Raw genomic sequence first — 21,635 nt, 5'->3', positions numbered from 1 at the left:
TGCAATATCACCATCCACCACTAGATGGCATAGTTGCGCATACGCCAGGTCTTATACTGCCCAATAACATGAGTAAGTCGAGGATTTTTTTTGGTGCATTTGGTTTTGCTTTAAACCCTTTTTTTGCTGGGTTAGGATCGTGGATCTTCTACACATGCAATGAAAAAATCCTCGCAATAGACTGTTGTGCTGGTTTTAACTTGGCAGAAGAAGGCACCTCTAAAAAGAGAAAGAAGGTGTCGGAAGGAAAATTCTTGAGCGGATGCTAATAAGGGGAAAGGCGAGGGGGAGGAAGAGGAGAGAGAATAACAATACATTAGCCTGAGGGAAGCCGGGAAAAGAAGCAGGGCAAAGCCGTGCGGGTGTGTTGCATAAAGGCGAGATCAGACGCGGGTCAGCCGTCAGACCAAACAGCAGCTCAGGGCCAAAGATTAAATAATGGAAAAGCATAAAAAAAAATTTTTTTAAAAGGAGACAAGATGACAGCGTGACAACAAGCTTCCTCCGCTCACGCTTGGATTTGAACACAATGGCGCCGCGCAGGGCATAAAAGTCCACTCAAGTCGAGTCACTTGATCTAAGTATGCACTCCGCCGTCCTGTCATCTCAGTCTGCTGCCTTTATCGAGTCATTGAGTGCAAGTCGACTGCCAGTTCAGGTTCGTTTGCTCTAATTCTGCATGCCAACTTCGGGTCACTCAAGTCATTTGTGCACTCCACACTTATTTTATTCAAGTCGACCACCATTATGGAGTCTTTTGGTGTAAGCTACAGTTAGTAAATAAAATTGGTCAAAGCCTACGCATAATCTTGCGTTATTTGGTTTATGTATGCACTCCCTACTAGGCATTAGTGCTGTCACAATACCAACATTTTGACCTTGATACTATACCTGCATAAAATACCTCGATACCGGTACTGAAACGGTACCTCGACGAAACTCTAAATCATCAGTAAAAGCAGCAAAATTTAAAATGACAAAAGAACTTCTCATTATTTTGTATTTATTATTAATTCAAAAATATTGGGATGCATACATGTTCATTTATGTACGTACAGTATATATTTATGTTTATACTGTATGTGCTTTCACATTGCATGCCGTATTGTTGAAGTACTGTATTTGACTGCATTTGATGTCATCCGTTTTAAATATTGGCAATACAGTGGCACTCCAATGACTCAACGCAACGTTGCTTGAGTGCACGTGCATGTCTGGCTGCTTTTTCCTCTGCTTCTGCGCGAAAACATTTGCTCTTGTTACAAAACGTTTCTAAAACTGAAAATTGAAAACCACGCGTGTGTTCTTCATGTGTTCATTGAAAACATGCGTTGGCAATGCCAATGCTGTCGCGTGGCTTCCACCCTGCTTGCGCGCTCCCGTGTAGCCTTAATTAGCGCGCCATACTTCTCAACGAGGAGCGGACGGCCAGCGAGCGCTCCAGCGCGTGAAGCCATCTTCCTGCGCCCTCTCGCACCCACGCTGAAAGAGGCGTGTCGCTTACTTAAGGCGTTTTCTGCATATCGGTAGACAGGCGGCCATGCGTGTATGTGTAACTGCCTTTAAAAAAAAGAGTTGGCGGGCTGTCTCGTATTTATTTTTTTAAGTACCGGTAGAAAAAATGATACCGACGCCAAAACATCAAGGTGCGGTACTGGTACCGGTATCCCGTGCAACACTACTAGGCATTTGACACCATTATGGAGAAAAGCGGTCTAAGTTGTGTTACACAACAAGGCCGAACCCACTGGAATGGACCTTAGTGGAAAAAAATGACGTCTGCTGATGCGCTGCAACAGAAAACTTGGATTGGGTTTGAGGCTCCATGTAAAGTATATTGTGTCGCATTACTTTTATTAAACCGTAAAAACATGGCGCGATGGTCAAGCAAGAAGCTCGTTGACACAAAGTGAGGACGTGAATTAAATAGATTGCACGCTTCACTAATTTATCCGCAGGTACATTTCAAACTATGAATATTTGTTACATTGATGTAAAACTATTTACTGTACTCCATTTAGTGAATTTGTATGGTTTGGATCTTGCTGTGTTAAAACCATGAAATATTTTTTGTGTGCATGAAAGTTCATGCGCATTTTTGATTATTTTAAATTGTTGCAGAAAAGTGGCCACTCATGTCAACGAGTAGCAAACCCATGCACAGTTTACTAGGGTTAAGCCGAATTCCTAGCAAATGTAAAGTATGTATGCGTTCCCTAGTCATTCTATTGCATCTTTCACCTTTACGGAGACGTTTGGTGGAAGACTACAGTCAGTACATATCAATTTGGTCTCAGCCTAGGTCATTTAAACCTGAGTCATTTAGTTCATGTATGCACTCCCTAACCTTTTTATAGTGTTTTTGCTTGTCTCTTATACTTACGCAGCACTTTATAACAATTGCAGCTAAAACAAAAGAACATGAAACAAGAGAACATAACAGGAAATGACGTAGAAGTGTGGAAGGTGGGGCGAAAACCAATAGCAGAATCCTAAATTGCATCCTAAAATGAACAGTGGAGGGAGACCATCATAGCAATTTGTTCCAATTAAGACAAGAGAAGCAGTACGCAGATGTTTGAATGAGGACTGGCTGGCTCCAAAAAGGCTGTTAATATTCCAATATGGAGGCACTTGTTCATGTAGGCCTATGTAGCCAGTACGGTTTCTAAATTCACATTTAAAATTCAGACATTCGATCCAAGTATGCACTCCCTAAGCACAATGTAGCACCCAGAGTAGAAAAGATTTTTTTATTGGCAGCCTCCGACAGAGACGGTTTATTTATGGCTTGTAATAGGAGAGCGTGATCATCATATTGACCGAGCCGTTGCCATCCTAATGGCGCCCTTAAATCTGCCAGAAACGCACTGTATTTTTTGGGCTGACTTACAGGCAAATTAACGGTTGGGGATGGGGGGGCGGGGGGGGGGGGTCACTTGAAGCATGGTGTGTGTTTACGTGTGTGTGCGAGGCAATCAAGGCTTTCCATCACCATCAGCGGGAAACGAGTTAGAACGACGAGCGAGGGCGGAGTCCGATGTGCTCCGCGTTCATTACTAGAATGATAAAAAGCATTTTAAAGAGCAAATAGTGAGCTCATTGCGACGTTAGTGGACCGTGTGATGGGCCTTGGGTGTCACCTTGCCTCATACGCCACCGCCGCTCAGTGTGTGTACGCGCACATGTGTGTGCGTGTGCGTGTGTGTGTGTGTGTGTGTGTGTGTGTGTGTGTGTGTGTGTGTGTGTGTGTGTGTGTGTGTGTGTGTGTGTGTGTGTGTGTGCGTGCGTGCGTGTGTGTGTGTGTGTGAGACGATGATCTGGCAGTCATTTAAAGGCATAACAAAGAGTAAAAGGTTCGAGTCACAACAAACAAACACTGCAAATGTGCCGCCTGTTGCCCAGAATGTTAATTATGTTTCCCTCAGAGGGCTCATTAAATCAATCTAGCCTTCTTTGGACACAAAATTAGGTACACCGTCACTATAAAATGCCATCCAAAACCACGACTTAACTAAATGAGGCACGGAAATAAAACATACTGAAGTTATTTTGATGAAACATAATGTAATAAGTTGCTCTAATTAGTTGGTCTGTTGGTTCATGAATGTAAAGTCTGTGTAACATGATGTGAATTCTGAGGCTGGATTCTGATCATTTAATTGTCAAGCCTCGCCAGCCCACCTGCCCTCCCCAAACCTCCGAACAACCCACTTTCCTAACTCCCCGACAGCCCCCCACCATCTCCCCTTCGGAGGGCGCCGCACCGCGACAACAAACCTCAGACGGCGCTTTTGTCGTCTTTGTGAGAAAATATGCAAGAAACGGCTCGTCTGGCTGCGCACTCCTGATTATTCCAAAGTCTGTGCGACGTGACCTGTCAGGATTTAAATACGCCCGAGCGTGCTGGCGGAATGAAGGATGGCGGCGCATCCTCAGCGTAAGATGGCAAAAATTCACAACAGCTGGAGTGAAACATTTCCTACCTTTCTGGCTGTCGATGACAAAGTTGCCCTCCTCGTTTCCCGAGGCTATGCGGTACGTGATGCCGTCTCCGTCGGGATCCTTGGCCAGAACGGTCGCCACCAACGTGTTTGGCCCGGCGTCCTCCGACACGAATGTCCGGTAGCTGGAACATAAACATAAATAGTGTACAATGATGGACTCATTTACTGGCGTTTATATTCGTCGACTGGAGTCCAAACGTCGATGAAACAATCGATAGGATTCTAAAAAGATTCATTCAATTATGTGGTCAATGGACGTATGTACTCCCTGGTCATTTGCCACCATTATCAATTCATGTGTACACTTGTTTTTGTTGAGTTTAGTCTATTTGTCTCTCTCGGCTGACTTCTATTTTGGAGTCGTGTATCGGCAGTACAAATGACGTCTGCAATTAATTAATTAATCTTTTAGTCCATGCAACAAGCCTCCAGAAAAGTTTTGCCATTTTTTGGGTGTCCGACTATTTACTGCTGTGCTATGTCAGCAAGACTGCTGTGAAGAAGACGGTTTACAGCAACAAAGCTAGCAGTGGGCTAACACTTACCTGGGCGCGTATTTGTTATGTTGCTTGGCGAATACATGGACCGCGTGACTGAAATTTAGATGCAGAGCTCCACTAAGTGAAACTGTACTGGTTATAGATTTAATGATCCCGTAAGAGTGGTAGAGTGGGATCAAAAAATGTTTGATCAACAAGCACTGATGCAAGTGGCTGCAATTCCAGTCGCTCATTTCTATCGAAAATTACTAGGGAGTACATACAATGACCAAATAGAAGTTTAGCGAAAATTAACCTGCACTAGCCTTGGATTGAGGAAATGTTCCGACTCTCAGATCCTCCCCTCGTGCTGGTGGATTTTCATTTTAGCATATCAGTAAGCTGCAGGGATGTAATTGAGTAAAGTTGCAATATCACCATCCACCACTAGATGGCATAGTTGCGCATACGCCAGGTCTTATACTGCCCAATAACATGAGTAAGCCGAGGATTTTTTTGGCGAAAACAGAAACACAGCTTGGAGCCAAGAAGCAGCTGGGAATGCAAAGAGACTCACAGTTGGACGCGGTTTTATGTATTTATTTGTAAATAAATACATAAATAAGCAGCTACCTGTTTCACGGCCTACCTCTACTTACGACTGTGAGCCGCAGGTGTTAAAGAAAATAAAGAAGTATGATGGTAGTGTAAAAATTTCATTTCAGTGGCGGGCTCCACTGACATAAGTCCTACTCCAGGTGAACCAGCATGCGGCAGTCTAAAGCCTAATATCAGAACATAACGTTATGCATATACATTGCCAGATGTTTGCGGATAACAGTGGACTGCAGTTTATGCGCTTTCTATGATGGGGGGGGGGGGGTCTTGGGGGAGCGCGCTCGCCTGCCTTTGCATGCATTTTTCATCAGCTCCCGCCTTAGCCACCAGAGTTTAGCTGGCACGCTTGAAATTCCCTTCAGTTTTGTCTTTGCGTCTCGCTCAACACTTTGAACTGCCGCTTTGAAGCCTCGCCGCATAAAAAACGCTTGAGCCCGCAAGCCCGAGAGGACGGCCTATGCGGAGGAGCCGTCGGGACATAGCTGAAGATTTACGTAGATAGTTACTAGAAATGGAGGGCAGGACTAAGATACGGCCGCCGCTACCATAACGCAAATGATGAGCTGCGTGCCAGGGCCCCGTTTTGTCCCTGTCGGACAAAATAAGTTCAGTGCATGAAAAACTGGCTTTCGCATGGTTTGCATGTCATCGTTGCACACATTTTCTGTTAGTTTGTGCATCAATGCATGAGCCTCAAATGAGCACACTTTAGCTGGCCAGTCCAGAGCCATAACTAGTCGTTTCAGTGCCCGAGGCTACCACAGTCGGAACAAAAGTTCATTTCCAATGACACGTTCAACAATTCATTTCCATTCTACATTCAAAATGTTCATCTCATTCACTTCATCTACTAAATGATTTTTAATATTCCCACAATTGCCACATACCAAGAATTCCAAATTTTTCACTCACATATTGCACTTTTTTCACCAGTATCAATTCACATCGTTCCATATATTTAAAAATATAGCATTCAATATCATTCCACGTCATCCAACGGATGCATTTTCATTAGTACCATTCAAGATCATTCTTTATTCTTCAATATCATTCCAAATCATTAGACATAATTCAATATCATTCCACGTTTCTTCATTTTTGCATTCAGGATTTCAGCATTTACACGCAATTTCTACCGAAATTGCTTCTTCTTGTTGGTCATTGTTGTTTATTTGGTATTGATTGAAGATCAATCAAACCCCAATAAGCAACAAAGCAAAATGAAAGTGATGTCGTCACCAACTTCTAGTTTGTCACTATCTTCTCATGCTGCTTCACGTTCAACATTGATTATGAATCAGCTACTGGATTAATTTGTAACATGCCAGAAAATGTTGACTCTTGTCGTCTAAGCAGATGTTTGCACATGTTTTATTTGGATTAAACACAAAAGATAATACTGGTCAACCTTTATTTATTTATTTATTTCACGGGTCGACGCTAGTTTTATGGTTTCGGGGTATTTTGGGCTGCTGAGTGCAAAAATGACATTCGATTCTTTGAAGTGACGCTACATAAGTCTGTATGATAATAATAATAATTGGACCTCCCCATGCATTTCATGTGTCTCCTCTTAAGGTTGAGGTCTGGGGACGGGTCTCCATCTATAGCCGGCATAGATTAATTTGTCATTCCAGCGCGTGTTTCTACCTCTGAAAAACTACAGCCATTTTGAACAGCGATGGTCAACGTCTTGTAGGTTAATCCGACTTGACAGCGCGACGACCTCACATTCAACATGAATAAACTCTTTCTCTTTTCTTTTTTTTTTTAAGCGGACGTGCGGCCGCTTCAATCGGCTTCGGCTCCCCTCGGCCGGCCTGGCGCCTTTTTGGACCCTCCGCACGTCTCTAATTTGTCCTGATCGATGTTGCAATTAAATGAGAAGCACCTCGGACATACACCAGCACACACTAATTACTTTTTAACCCTTTTTTGTACGCGTAACTTTGTTTTCATTGCACGCCCGCCTCAGCCTGTGGAAAAGACAAGCCTCCCCGCAGGCCCGCGGAAATTAATTACTGAATTTAATTATTGACTTCATTTGCTTTGTGGAATTGGAGGCCAGTGGTTAGCGAGCAACGACTGGCCACCAATTCTAAAGGGAGTGGCGCGTTTGGTGCGGGTCGCTGATTGCACCATTCTTGTGCACTACCTCCCCCTTGTGAGCTGTTATCAATCCACAGGCGGCTGGCGTTGAATTCTTGACTGTATGTTGAATCGTGTGACTTTAAGTCCCTTGTGGAGAATAAGCCTTACTTGTTTGCGCCACATGAGCCTCCATTACTTGAGCAGAAATGCATCGCGTCACTTCCACCTATCAATTCAAATCAGTGGGTAGTCAGTCGTTTTCTCTTTTTAAAAGAAAAACTGAACAATTGAAGAGCAATTGAGAAGCGAAACGGGGAAATTGTGGCTGCTGCCCTTACAAATCAATGGTTCCACTTTTAATGCTGCAAAATAACGTGTACGGAGACAGGGCCAAAAAGGAGATTGCTTGGAGGAAAATAAGCCTGGAGGTTGGCTTACCTGGTAAGATTGTTTGTTTAACTGTCAAAGTGTGAAGCAAGCTAGCAATGCTACAATAAAGTTAGCAGCAACCGAAGCGGAAATCCCGCCTCTTCCTCCATTGCGGTGCGGCGCCAAACAAGCGTGTCGTTGCGATGTTTTCGGTTCGGTCTGAACGTAGCATAAGTCTTATTTTGACAAATATTCTTGTATTGCCTTAAACATCTCGTCACAGGATGCTGGCCACATTTCCTAAAATCAGCTACATCCTTTGTTAAATAGATCTTTAATTTCTACCCCTGATATGAAATAAAGAAAACACATTTACGATCAACAGGATTTGGGGTTTGTTTCGACGATGTCTTGAAATTTCCCCTCAGTGAAAGAGAGTTGACAATTATTGATGTCTCTTTTGGTGATCTTAGACATAGTGGTCATCTTGGAAGTGAATTGGGTTCGTGCTTTTGTGTATCGCGATTATCCCTAAAAGGTTGGAAGATTTTCAAAGCACATTTCTTAGTGGTTGGGATTCTGAAAAGTGTTAATTTGGCCATTGATATGATTGAGGTACACGGATATTAATGGGGTCTTGCTTGACATATGATCCATAAAAGTTGGAAGTTTTGCACACATCTCTTAGTCGTTGAGAGCTGACAACTTTTGATTCCACCTTACAACATAAACACATTGCTCAGATTGCAGCAAATATCCTTTGAAATATATATATATATAAATATATATATAAATAATTCCTAAAGGTTTGACAAAGTCAAGCTAACTTCGAGCACATTTTATACACAAGCCAACTCAATGTGCTTCTCACAGGCAAAAAGCACAACACCTGAAAACATATCCAAACCGAACAGCTGAAGACAAGAGAACAAAAGTAGCTTATTCAAATGACTAAAAGAACATACATTGACATTTATACACATTCATAATTTACAAACAAAACATTTAAAAGCAAAGGAAAGAAAAGCTACAATATCATAGGGGAAGTTATTTTTAAAACTGCTTGAAAGACCTTATTCAAAGGTATGGCGGGGGGGGGGGGGGGGTCATAATTGTTAACTGGCATTGAACAGTATTTACAATTAGGGTTGACTTCACTTTGGGTGGCGTGTGCAGCATAACAGCTAAATGCTGCTTCACTATGCTTGCTTTGAAACTCGGATTCCATGAATTCTTCCAAGTCTGCAGACCTCGGAGCCCTATTGGGTTTGTATTCAATAAGCATTTCCTTATTGTGTTCAGGATCCAAACCCTTCAGTGATTTATAGACCAGTAGCAGAATTGCAAAATCGATTCCGCAGCTGACAAAGACTCAACAGTTCTCACTGGAGAGTTGATACTTATCTAATTTACTTTTAATCTCAGGCACATCGTTCATTTTTTGGCGGATATAATTTGAAATAAAAATTGAGGACAGCTTGAAATTTCTAATATGAGACATGTTAAATGCAGGACAAGAGCATAAAAAAATGTTTCTTTGACTTGATATTGCTCGCAGTGAGGCGCTTATTGTTTGAAGTCAATTTCAGTCATTCCAAAAACATTTGAAAACGGCTTGGAATTTCTCAGGAAATATCGATTTCGACACTCGTATAAGACAAAGTGTTCGGTGTCTCTACAGGTGACATTTATGAACTCAACAAAAAGTCCAAGCTCGACCTTGTGGACTGATACTGTTCTGTGTTTTCTTCATTTTGTCTCATTTTCTTTTCATCCCAAATATATAGAAAATAATCTTGTTGTGGAGGGGGAGCGGTTGCCGTGGCAACAGCAGTAAATTGGCGGCCGATGCAGCGGCGGTCGGCCGATTGGAGGGAGTGACGGCTCTTGGAGGCACCGCCGGCGACCTGTCATTCGGCGGGAGGCAAAGACAGACGCATGCTGACGCATTTCAACTCCTTGCTGACACTGACGCAAGGCTGAAAAAAAATAAAATGAAAAAACCCAACATAACCTTAGCAAAGGTCCATAACGACGCGTTGCTGGTAACACTCGTCATGCAGAAGGTATTTTATTGCTTTTGTTATTGCTTTTCGGTCTCTCTTTTCTCGCTGTCTGTCAACTCTAAAAAGCGAGCAAGCGCCGGCAGATGTTGGCAACTTGGTCTCGCTTGTCTTTATTTGACTATTTTCAAACTAAATACTAGCGGGTGTTTTTGCTGTTGCTGGACTTGTTGAGAATAATAGGTTGGAATTTTTCTTTATAGTTAGTTTTTATTTTGTTTTGACTTGAGTTTTAGTTGTATGTATATAAATGCGTATATATATATATATACATATATATATATATATATATACATATATATACATACATATATATATACATATATATACATATATATATATATATATACATATATATATATATATATATATACATATATATATATACATACATATATATATATATATATATACATATATATATATATATATATATATATATATATACATATATATACATATATATATATATATATAAATATATATATATATATATATACATATATATATATATATACATATATATATATATACATATATATATATATATATATTTATATATGTGTATATATACATATCATTTAGCAGTGACCAAAAATGTCGTTATTTCAAAATAATTCAAAGTCAAACACAACCAAGTGTGAAATGTGCATAAAACTTTGTGAAAATGACCTGTCAGTGCAAGTCTCCCCAAACATTAGAGTTTGGACCATAACGTTGACAAGAGCTGCACCAAATTTCAAGTCAGGTTTTGTTCCATTCTCCGACAACTGTTTAACTGTCCTTCTTCTGTACTTTTTAAATAAATCCTTAAAGCTCATGCATGATATTAATTGACAAAGGTTAAAAAAGTTAGTTTCTTTTTTTAAAGCATTTTTAAGCCTTTTTTTTTGTTAATGGAAATGCTTTGAAATTGTACTTTTAGTAAATGTGTTAGTTTAACAACCTTGGTTCACTCACAAACGACATGCCGGTTTCTTTTTTTCTTTTTCTTTTTCTTTTTTTGTCGCTTCGCTCACGCTATACGAGTTGCTTTCTGTTATCGCGCTTCTCTCTGTCTTTTCCCACTCGAACTTTATGCTCCCAGGTGCTATTAATAATGCCGTTTTTTTATTATTATTGCTTTTTGTCATCCCTCTTCTCTCTGCCTGTCCGCTGTGAAGCTAAATACCAGCAGGTGTTAATGCTATTGTCGTCGTATACAGAATGTGTGTGCGTGTGCATTATATTGAATTGTCCAGTGCCGTTATCTATTTAATTCCAGCAGCTGCAGGGGCAGGTTGAATTCTACACAGGGAGAAAGGGGACTCATTATTCTGCTGACATTAAAATCAATAGAACTACAAAAAAACTACACACACACACACACACACACACACACACACACACAGACAGGCACGTGCACACGTTACAGAAACAATGCAAGCACGCATACGAATCAGATGCATGACGCATGAATGCACTTTACAACTCCATCAATGGCTCCAGTCCATCACTCCGCTTTTCCGGAATCTTCTCTGAGAATGACGACCCACAGTAGCCCCCACCCCCCCCCCCCCCCTCCCCCACAGACGCACACACGCCGAGGCCTCCTGAGGTTGCTGGTGGGCAAGGATGATTGACCCCAGCTCACTTACTTCTGGCTGGCTCTCTGCCAGAAAATCAGCCAATTAAAAACATGCCGGCGCCGCAGCGGTTCCGGAGGCGGTTGTGAGGTTAGGAGAGGGGCATTGTGGGTAATGGCAGCTGCACACAGATCCCAACCGGGATGCAGCTGCGAGGCGCTGACCTGACAGAGGAGCCGGCGCCTCTCACGCTCGCCGTCGGTCACACGACGCCGCTCGCTCGTCATCAGTTAGCGTTGCTCATGTGCCAGCAAATGTTTGACTGAGCAAGATTGCATGATTGCTTAACCCAAGTCGTGACTCCACTTTCAAGGATTGTCTTTTGCGCCAATCGGGAAAAGAAAAGCAATGCAGGCACGCATTTAAGAAACTTACAATTGCCAAATTCTGACTGCCAAAGTGCTGAACGGACAGACATAGCAGATCAAATCTGATAAGAACTAAATAACTGTCTTATTTTGACTGCTTAAATGCTAAATAGAATCAAGGACAGAAGAAGACAAAGAGCCAAAGGTAAGCCTTTAACAAAGTTCTGAAGCAACAAGAATTTCCAATGTAGGATCAACTTAAGCAAGGCTATGAATTGACGATTCTCACTGAAGCGCTGAATAGAATCCAGGATAGACATAACTGATTTAAAATAAATTTTAAAAAAAAAACGACGGTAAAACCAAAAATCAGCAAAATTCGAAACATAACAGTAAGTGTCAAATGTTTTCATAACAAGAAAGTAATTTGGGATTGACAAAATATATGTGACATAAATAAAGACTGCTAAAGTTCTGAATCGAATCCAGGACAGACGAAGCAGATCCTGTCAGTTTTACTGAATAAATTAAATATAACTAGAGCTGTCAGATGATAAAAAACATTTAATCAGATTAATCACATCTTAGAAGTTTGATTAATCACAATTAATCGCTTAATTAAAAAGGCTTTTTATCAACATTGTTTGTCGGCCAAATTTAAAGAGCACCTGTTATATGTTCATTCTTTCAACATTTAATGTTATGAGGACGTCTTTAAAATGTTTTGATCCACTGCACTCTCTCATCCTCTTTTTCTACTCAGTTAATTACTTGCATCATTTAAAATGGGGGGAAAAATGACCCCAATATTTTGACATGAAAAAATATTCTGAATGTGAAATGCAAACATTTATTAAATGCTTTACTTTCAAGTTGCAATATGGAACTTTTTTTCCCCAAAAATAACTTTACAATAAGCTTTTTATTTGACCATTTTTGACTGAAATGCCTTCTAATTAGAAGATTAACACCTTAGCTGTTCACATTGGGTACTCCTGCAAGCCTCTGGCCAATAGTTTTCAGACTGGATTCGGGTTAGAATTTCCCGCGCCCTGGCTGCAAATGTGACGTAATGTGCGAGATGTGTACGTGAAGAACAGTACGTGTAGTTTCATTTTTCATCAGCAGGGGGCAGTAGCGATTCGAAATATTCTACGTTCAGTAGCTTTAATGCATGTAATTATGTTTATTGCTCAAACACAACCTGTTCTCCCTTTAATGTAGCCATCCGCTGTCAGCTAAAGGATCATCTGTGGTCAAAATGAATAGTGTGATTAATCTGCGTTGATACATGATTAATGTGATCATTTTTTGTGATGAATGAATTAATTAGTTCACGCTTTAACTTTGACAGCACTAAATATAACACAATCTCAAAATGATGGCCTTTAGTTGTGATCTGGTGACACAATCAGAAGTAACAATTTTTTTTCCCAAAGTGTCGTATAGACTCCGGGCAGACATGATAAACAAAAAAATGGATCAAATGTTTTCTTTGAAATGAGAAAGAAGCAAGAATTTCCTTGCCCCAATTAAACCACCCTAGCAATTGACAGATTCTGACTGCCAATGAGCTGAATAGATCGCAGGACAGAAAGAAAAAAAAAGTAGTCTGAAATGTTGAAATTGAACCAAGAATTTCCTATCTTACTCACTTACTGAGAACTGTGACTGATAACGCACTGCTTAGATTGCAGGCATGCAATCGCATCATTCATATGGAAATGTTCCATTTCAAAAAATCTAATCAAAGACCAAAAAACAGTGCTGCGAAATGTTAGCGTTCAGATCCAGCTAAAGCGCCGACCAGAATCCAGGACAAACACGAGCAATGCAATCTTACTCACACGTGCTGCGAGAACTCGGGCGGCTCATCGTTGACGTTGGCCATGCGCACCCTCACGGTGGCCGTGCCGGTGCGCGCCACCTCTCCCTTGTCCACCGCCATCACCACAAACTCGTACAGGTGGTTGGGCCTCTCGTAGTCCAGCGGGCCGGCCGGGAAGATGGTGCCGTGCGGCGACACGGTGAAGTCGGGACTCAGCGTGTAGTACGTCAGCTCCGCGTTCTTCTCAGAGTCGCAATCGCTGGCAGAAACTGCGCAAAAAAAGATGCAAAATTACCTTTCCTTTGAAATGTTGCTTTTATTGGCTGTATTTCAATCATTTTAATGGATTTTAACATCAAATGATTGCCTGCCTTATTAGTTTGCCACTAACACATGCTAAGCTAACTGCGAAGACAATCAAGATTAGCTTCATATTTGACGGTAGCAAGGAGGTTCCTTATTGGCGTATAGCAAACAAAAACGTGTTAGCATTAGCGCTAATTGAGCGTTTGGCACAACATCCGATCAACTAATTGTCGGTGAAGACGACGCTTGAGCAGCAGCGAGTGAGCGAGTGAGCGAGCGAGCGAGTGAGCGAGCGAGCGCGTTCGCATCGGCCACATTGGGAATCCATGCGGGCCGAGTGGCAAAGTGATTGCCTTGCGGAAAGGCCGCACGCCACCAGGGACATGAACAAGCATATTTTCCGCTAACGAGAACTTTTCTTCTCTTCTCGTCGCCGTCAAACTCTCCATTCTCCAATTTATCTTACTTTGCATTTGGCCGCAGCCAAACATGAATAAACACAAGGCGACTTCCGCTGCTGTATTGCCGTGGAGGCTTCTGGAAAATCCAAAATAAAAAAATGCTTGTAATGGAGCGTCCTAGTAAATGATCACAGACTTTTATTAAAGGCGGCTTTATGAAGCGACATTCTCTCTTTTTTGATTTGTTTGATTCCGTAATTGCACTGCTGCAACGCAAGATTCCGCCGGGGACGCAAATCAAGTGACACCTTTTATGCGCTTCGGAGTAATCATTTTTATTTTATTTTTTTTATTTTTTTTTTCCCAAGCAGCCTCATTTAAATAGAAAAACACAAGCTGAAGATTTACATGAATAGAAATGTAATAAAATAATCTAAAATGCAATGAAAGCATGTGTCCTTGGGTGTCCCAAAAAGCACGTGTCATTGATTGTTATTAAATGAAATTCATCCATTCATCACTTCTTCCCTTTGCGCACCTAAATTTTGATCAAAATAGGAATGTATAAACACTCAATAATTAAAATGTCTTGAAGGAATTTGAATTTTACTACTTTAAATTAAATCAGTGCAGTGAGATTCTCACCAAAAAGTTTTCAAAGCTTCTTAAATATTAAACATGTTACAATTAAACATTGAAAAATGTACAAACCTAAATGAATCAATTTGAATTCAATTTCAAGTCAATGTGTGTGGTCAGATCCATCGCTAGTTCATTTGTGGAACTTTGGAATCTATCAAGAAATGCATGATTAAAAATGATCATACATTTCAAATGTTGTTGTTAAACATTGAAAAATGTGATGACATTAAAATATATGAAATCAATTGAACGCGTGTTTGTCAGATTAGATGTATCCATTCGTCACACTTATGTAAATTGGACCAACATGTTTCTTCAATTATATTTCAAATATTTAAAATGTTATAGTTAAATATTTACTTGAAATGAAATAAAATTGTCTGGTCAGATGAATCAATCCATCACTAGTTCACATCAGTGGAATCTGGACAAAAAGTGAATTATTAAAATCGTTACATATTTAAAGCCCTATAATTAAACATTTCAAAATGTATCAACTTGAACTACTTAATTTAACAAGCAAATTCAAGTGACAAGAAATTGAACAGGAAATGGAACCGAAACAAGACATTGACGATATAAAAGTCAAGCTCGGCTCGCAACAGTTTTTTGTTGTGCTTTTCGGGACGTCTCGCAACTTGACAAAAGCCGGAAAAGCAGCAGAATGGACGCCGTAAAGGTCATTTAAAACCTTCAATTTGCTCTTTATTGATTATTGGATTTGACTTGATTAAGTTTGTTGATGAGCTTTTTTCTTACCGAGCGCGACCCTCGATGCTAATCGGCGCTCGTCCGCGTGAAAAAAAAAGAAGTCAATTGTTCATTCATCAACAAGCTCCTGCTGCGCTCATTAGTCAGCATTGTGTGTGTTTCTGTGTGTACGTGTGTTTGTTGTGTAGCGCAAAAGATGTTGCACTGAAGGGGGACGCTACAGGAGGCTCCAATCGCCATGGAAACCACATATTTGCACAGGAAGTGGCTTTTTCTTTGCCAAGACGTGACATGATGGAGGGTTATATTTATTTGTACTCCATTTGAACCACCTCCTTCCTGTGACAACACACACACACACACACACACACACAGAAAACGGGGAAAATCTCCGGCCTCCTAAGGTTCGCCTGCTGACGTCCTGCTGCGACATCACACATTTACATTTTTCACTTTCTTTTATTAAATCCCGGCAGCTTGGGTGAGAATAGACAAGTGCTGAAAAGCATCATTCATATACCTAAGTTTCAGTATCGGTCATATCGGCAATAGTGGCCCAACATCGATTTTAAGGAAATTGAAAGTTCGCCTATTTCGCACACTACTAGCATAAAGTCTTTATCACTATCAGTAACAGCATTGCATCTTAATCAGTATTAGTATCCGTATCTACCTATATCGGTGTCAGTATCGGAATCAATATCCTTATTAGTCATGACAATGGTATTATTATTATCGCTTGTATTGATATTGATAACATTAACATTATTGTTATCATTTACAATATTGGTGTAACTATCAATATTGTTATCAAAATATTAGTGTTAGTATCGGTAAATGTATCAGCAGTGATATGAGTATGGATATCGGTTTCAGTATTTGTATCGGTACCAGTATCAGATGAGTATCGAATTGGCAATACAGGCCCTGTAATTACTTGGTAGGAAATAAATATCAAATCTGTCCATATGTCATACCACTAGCAAAAATATCAGTATCACCGTCAATATCGGTACCAATATTATTTTTGAATCGGTACCATAGTATAAGGATTTATATCAATGGCAACATCAGTATTGATACCATTGGAATGGTAACAGTATTAATCAGTTTCTGTTTAAGTGGTCTAGTATTGGTATTGTGTTTACATGATATCAATACTAGTATGAGTAAAAGTAACACTATCAGTATTGTTTTACAGTATCGGTATCAGTGCAGATCACAATGTGAATTATGGTTTAATATCAGTTCACTCCATCGTTGATTTTTATTTTTATTTGGGTCCATAACTCATACATTGCGGGGTTTATGTCGCAGCATAAGCAAAAAGACTTCGATACGGCTATCCGCCATTGTTGTTGACAGTCACGCGAGAATTGGAGCATACGTCATCAAACAACGACAATGCGTCGTGATCGAGCTGCGACTATTACGTCATCACTGGAGGAGTATCCAGACGGACGCGTTTTGAAATCTTCCCACTCTGGAGCCCGCTTTCAAACATGATCGGTTTCAAGCTCCGAAACCGCGCCATCGTGTGGACGAACGGCCTTAACGGTAAGAAACTTGTGAGGATACATTAAAACTGGCTTTTGTGCAGACGGGGCCGGAGTGTTCAGTGTTTTTGTTTTGTGTTCCTCGTCTTTCCCCTTGTCTCGTTATGTCTAACCACACCCACCTGTGTGTCGCTAGTGTTGGTGTATTTCGTCCGTTGTGTTTGTCCAGTCGGTGTGGGTGCATTGCCTGTGTTATGTGTGGAAGTTCGTGCATCAAGTCTTCGTCACAGCCAAGTCGACCTCGTCGCGGCCCCGGGTCGACCTCGTCGCGGCCCCGGGTCGACCTCGTCGCCGCCGGGTCGACCTCGTCGCGGCAGGGTCGGCCTCGTCGCGGCCGGGTCGGCCTCGTCGCGGCCCCGGGTCGACCTCGTCGCCGCCGGGTCGGCCTTGTCGCAGCCGGGTTGGCCTCGTCGCGGCCCCAGGTCGGCCTCGTCGCGGCCGGGTCGGCCTAGTCGCGGCCGGGTCGACCTCGTCGCAACCAAGAAGCCATAGCCCCAGCCAAGCCAAGTCACTCCACAGCAAGTCAAGTCAAGGCAAATCAGGTCCTGTCATGTCTTGCTCTGTTCCAGTCATGGCGACCAGTCTACTCAAGTCCTGTCCAGTCATGGCGACCAGTCCAGTCACATCCCATCAAGTCTTAGTTATCTGCTCACCTTTTTCGCTACGGTTAATTAAAGTTCCATGCATTGCACGTGATTCCCGTTTGCCTGCATTTGGGTCCAGCATCCCTCAACCTCAACCACTCACATTCTATCATGACGTAGATGCGTAACTCGCCCCCAAAAACAAACAAGAAAACAGTTATTGTTTTTCTTTTACAACCTCACCTTCACCCTAACACGGGCGAGCGTGGAACGTATCACCCGTGAAAAGTGAGGAACACTGCATATTTCAAAAAACTAAACAAAACATGAATTGGTAACTAATAAAATAAACCAACTATATTTTCCAGCTCTTTTAAGTGACCCAATAAGCTTTTCGTAATAATGGTTGGTTTTCGCAACTACAAACAAAATAACCCTGCAAGTATTGTGCACAAAAAGTGAACAATCTTTTTTTTTTTTTTAACCAATAGAGAGCAGGCAATGTTTTATCAGGGAAAAATGATTCTGATCTTGTTTTCCATCTTGTAAATTTCCTCTTTGCCAGCCAGCCGGCGTGCAAGCTGCTCGCCGACTGTTGCCGTGACGACGAGGCTCCGAGGCCGCTATCAGGGCTGACAGTTGGCCCGGTCTTGGGCTTTGATCTGCTGTCCATCAAAATCAGCACAAACTTACTCAGTAGCGCCCCCCGCAGAGTTGGATAAGTTTCGCTCGCTCCAAGCCACTTTCACTTAGTGACCTGAAATCTGCTAGACGTGTTTATTGGAACGGGACGTGGGGAAAAGTCTCAAGAAGCCATAATGGGGAACATACAAAAAGTCAGCCATTTTGGTTTTAGTGGCCATTTTAGGGTGATTTTAGCCTTCAAAAATGAACTATTCCAAGGGGATTTGACCATTTGCTACCAAATTGGAACTTTGTAAACTAGTCAAATGGGTGAAGCTAAACTGGGAGGATTATTTTTTTTTTGTCTTATGTTGTTTGTGGCTCAGCAAGAAAATAAACAGCAATATTCGAATAACACAGCTGTATATGGTCAGATATGGATCAAATCTGCATGGCAACATATTTGAAAATTCACCACAATTTGCTGACAAGTGATTAAAGGGGTCGCCATGTTTCTACTTGGAGGGAATTTGACTCATGGATAACAAATTCAAAACAGATCGGAGTAGCTAAATTGCAAACAATCTGAGTTTTCGTCTTTGCACTGCAAAATTCTGACCAGGCAAACACATGCATCTTGAAAAAAACACCACCTCCCCCCCTAAAAAACAAACAAACAAATAAACACTTCTGTAGCACCCCCTGCAGAGTTAGAAAAAGTTTTTTCCATTTCTGTTTGAAGGTGTCATTTTATTCCAGCATATTGGTTATGCGCTTCAATTTGGACACGACCAAAGTTGGACTTTGTAGCGGTTCCCACCTTGGAGGAGTGACGTGGCCGTCATGACGGTTTCGGGAACGCCGTCCTTGCTGTAGATGGATTGCAGGAATTCGGGAACGCAGTCGTTCTCGTCCACGATGATGACTCGCACCTGAGGATGAGGAAATGAGAAGGAGGTTTGAAAATACGCCAAAGTCGAGGGAATGTTCAGGAAATAACTAAGCCATTCATTCAAGCCACAAAAAGAGTTCAGGCAACTCCAAATGATTAACTCGTGTTATTTCTTATTCTTTCTCATATTTTCCCTGTGTGTGTGTGTGTGTGTGTGTGTGTGTGTGTGTGTGTGTGTGTGTGTGTGTGTGTGTGTGTGTGTGTGTGTGTGTGTGTGTGTGTGTGTGTGTCACCTGGGGTGTGTGTGTCTATTGTGTGTATTGCCACTAGTGTCACCTGCGTTTGTGCATGTGTCCTGTTGTCACTGTTGTGTGTGAGTGTGTGTGCGTGGGCGTGCGTTTAACACAGTCCACTTCATGATGGACCTCGTGAAGTCAACTGCTTTTTCTTCCTGCAGATGCACCAGCCGACAGCATTCGCAGGGGAATAAAAACACACGCACACACCGTTGTGTGTAAATAGCGCTGACATTAATTCCTGCTTGGTACGATGAAATTCTGTAATATCAGTAAATCCTTTTGCAAATATCAGCTGGAAGGACGGACAATGAATAAAATCCCGCTATGTCAAGTCCCTGAGGTGATTTGTGTGTCTGTGTAGATGTCACCGTTTGCTGGTTTCTGTGTGATTGTGTGCGTGCGTTCACGCACACCGGGCATGCATATCGCGTGCCTGCGTTAGCACGGAGTTGCCAGATTGAAACGAGAGGCGGGATGAGCTGAAACGCGAGGATGCTGCTGCTGCTACACTGGACGGCTCTCACACTTCTACCTCACATAAAGTCACACACGGCCACTGCGCACGAACCACAAATCAATATGAACAGCAGCTAGAATAGTCAGCAATAAAAACTGTGCATGTATCAATAAATAGTCGACATGTAAGCAAGATCTTACTATGCATTGTCTGTCAGTATGCAGCACTAGCCCAAAAAACGAAAAAATAACCAACTAGCCAACCATTTAACTAACAAGCATACTCACACACTCACTAAACAACAAGAACAAAAACAACTTCTACAACTAACCTGCTCACCAATCACCTAATTGGCCACCCACCCACCAAAGTAACCAACTAACAAATCAATTGTACTAACCTATATATATATATATATATATATATATATATATATATATATATATATATATATATATATAACTACTGACCAACTAACCTATTCCACCAAATGACTAACTAACCACCCAAGTAGCCAACCAATTAACTAACCAACTTTGCCAGCAAATTACATTTTTTCATTTACATTTACATGAACATTTTTTTCATTTAAAGTCTTAATAAGTGCTTGAAACCCTAACCAAACATCTAACCTACCAAAAAAACTAACAACTAATAAATCAACCAGCAAAATAACCAACCCTCAAACAACACATTGATCATCCAACCAACCCGCATTGACCAACCACTCAACTCAAACAACCAAGTGACGAACCAAACACCCAACTACAACCTAAATAAACAACAAACTTATTAACCAACCATCTAATTAAATAATCAACACACACCAACTAACCAATAGCAAGCAAATTACTATCTAACAACACACAAACAAACCAACTGACCCACCAACCAGCTGACCAACCCATGAAACCAGCATACCTTGTAACTAATTGATAGAGATAGACCAATAATTGGGCATTATCGGGCATTTTACGAATATCTGTCTTTTTTTCTAAATCTGACGGACGATAAAAGGTAGAGCTAAAACTATTTTAATATCAGGGAACTATTTATTAAAATTTTCGGTTAACTTAATAAGAGATGCTGGTGACCTTGGGAACCTTCTGAACCTTTTGTTTTTGTTTGATTTGGGATTTTTTTTTTATTTGAGAAAAAACAGAACTATGGTATTTACTTCTTTAAGTATAAGTTAAGTTTTTTCTTTAAAGTTTAATTTCTTAAGCTGTACTAATAACCTTGGGAGCTCCTACCCCCTTTTTACTGAAAATGAATATCTGCTTCAAATATCGGTTATCGGCCTCCTTACTACGAATAATCTGCATCGGTATCGGCCCTTAAAAAAAACATATTGGTCTATCTCCACTAATTAAACGAGTATAGTATGTAACTAACCTCTGCGGCGCTGCTCATACTGTCCTGGCCCTCGCCGGCTCGCACCAGCAGCAGGTATCGGTGCTGGTCGCTCTCGTAGTCGATGGGCCGGGTCAGAATGATTTGTCCGTCCTCGGGGGAGATGGAGAAGAGGCTGCTGGGGTTGATGAGCAGGCTGTAGCTGATGGGCTTCTTCTGGAAGGAGACGGCCGTCGCCACCAGGAAACTGGACACACCACAACCAGTAGGCACACGTCAAAAACTCAAAGGACTATGGGAACAAAAAATCAGGCATGAGATGAGATGATGGGGAAAACCGTGGAAAACCAAAAAGTGGAGCATCAGCACATCCCGCCCTCACGCAATCACAATCTGGACTTTGCTGCAATTTTTGAATTTGG

General features: G+C 41.5%; 1 protein-coding gene across 1 annotated transcript in view; it reads right to left on the bottom strand.

Annotated features, from left to right (window-relative positions):
• LOC147176593 (neural-cadherin) overlaps positions 1-21,635 on the bottom strand; it is a 222,590-nt gene that overhangs the window by 128,233 nt on the left and 72,722 nt on the right. Inside the window, 4 exon segments of the mRNA XM_086071071.1 lie at positions 3,987-4,129; positions 13,408-13,657; positions 19,033-19,144; positions 21,256-21,460. Of these exon segments, the coding sequence (XP_085927197.1) occupies positions 3,987-4,129; positions 13,408-13,657; positions 19,033-19,144; positions 21,256-21,460 (710 nt within the window).

This window comes from Leptonotus elevatus, chromosome 3 (genome assembly GCF_054856555.1).
Source record: "Leptonotus elevatus isolate MCC_2025b chromosome 3, RoL_Lele_1.0, whole genome shotgun sequence".
Classification (NCBI taxonomy): Eukaryota; Metazoa; Chordata; class Actinopteri; order Syngnathiformes; family Syngnathidae; genus Leptonotus; species Leptonotus elevatus.
The sequence above is the reverse complement of the archived record's forward strand: the minus strand, read 5'-3'. Positions and strand labels throughout refer to the sequence as shown.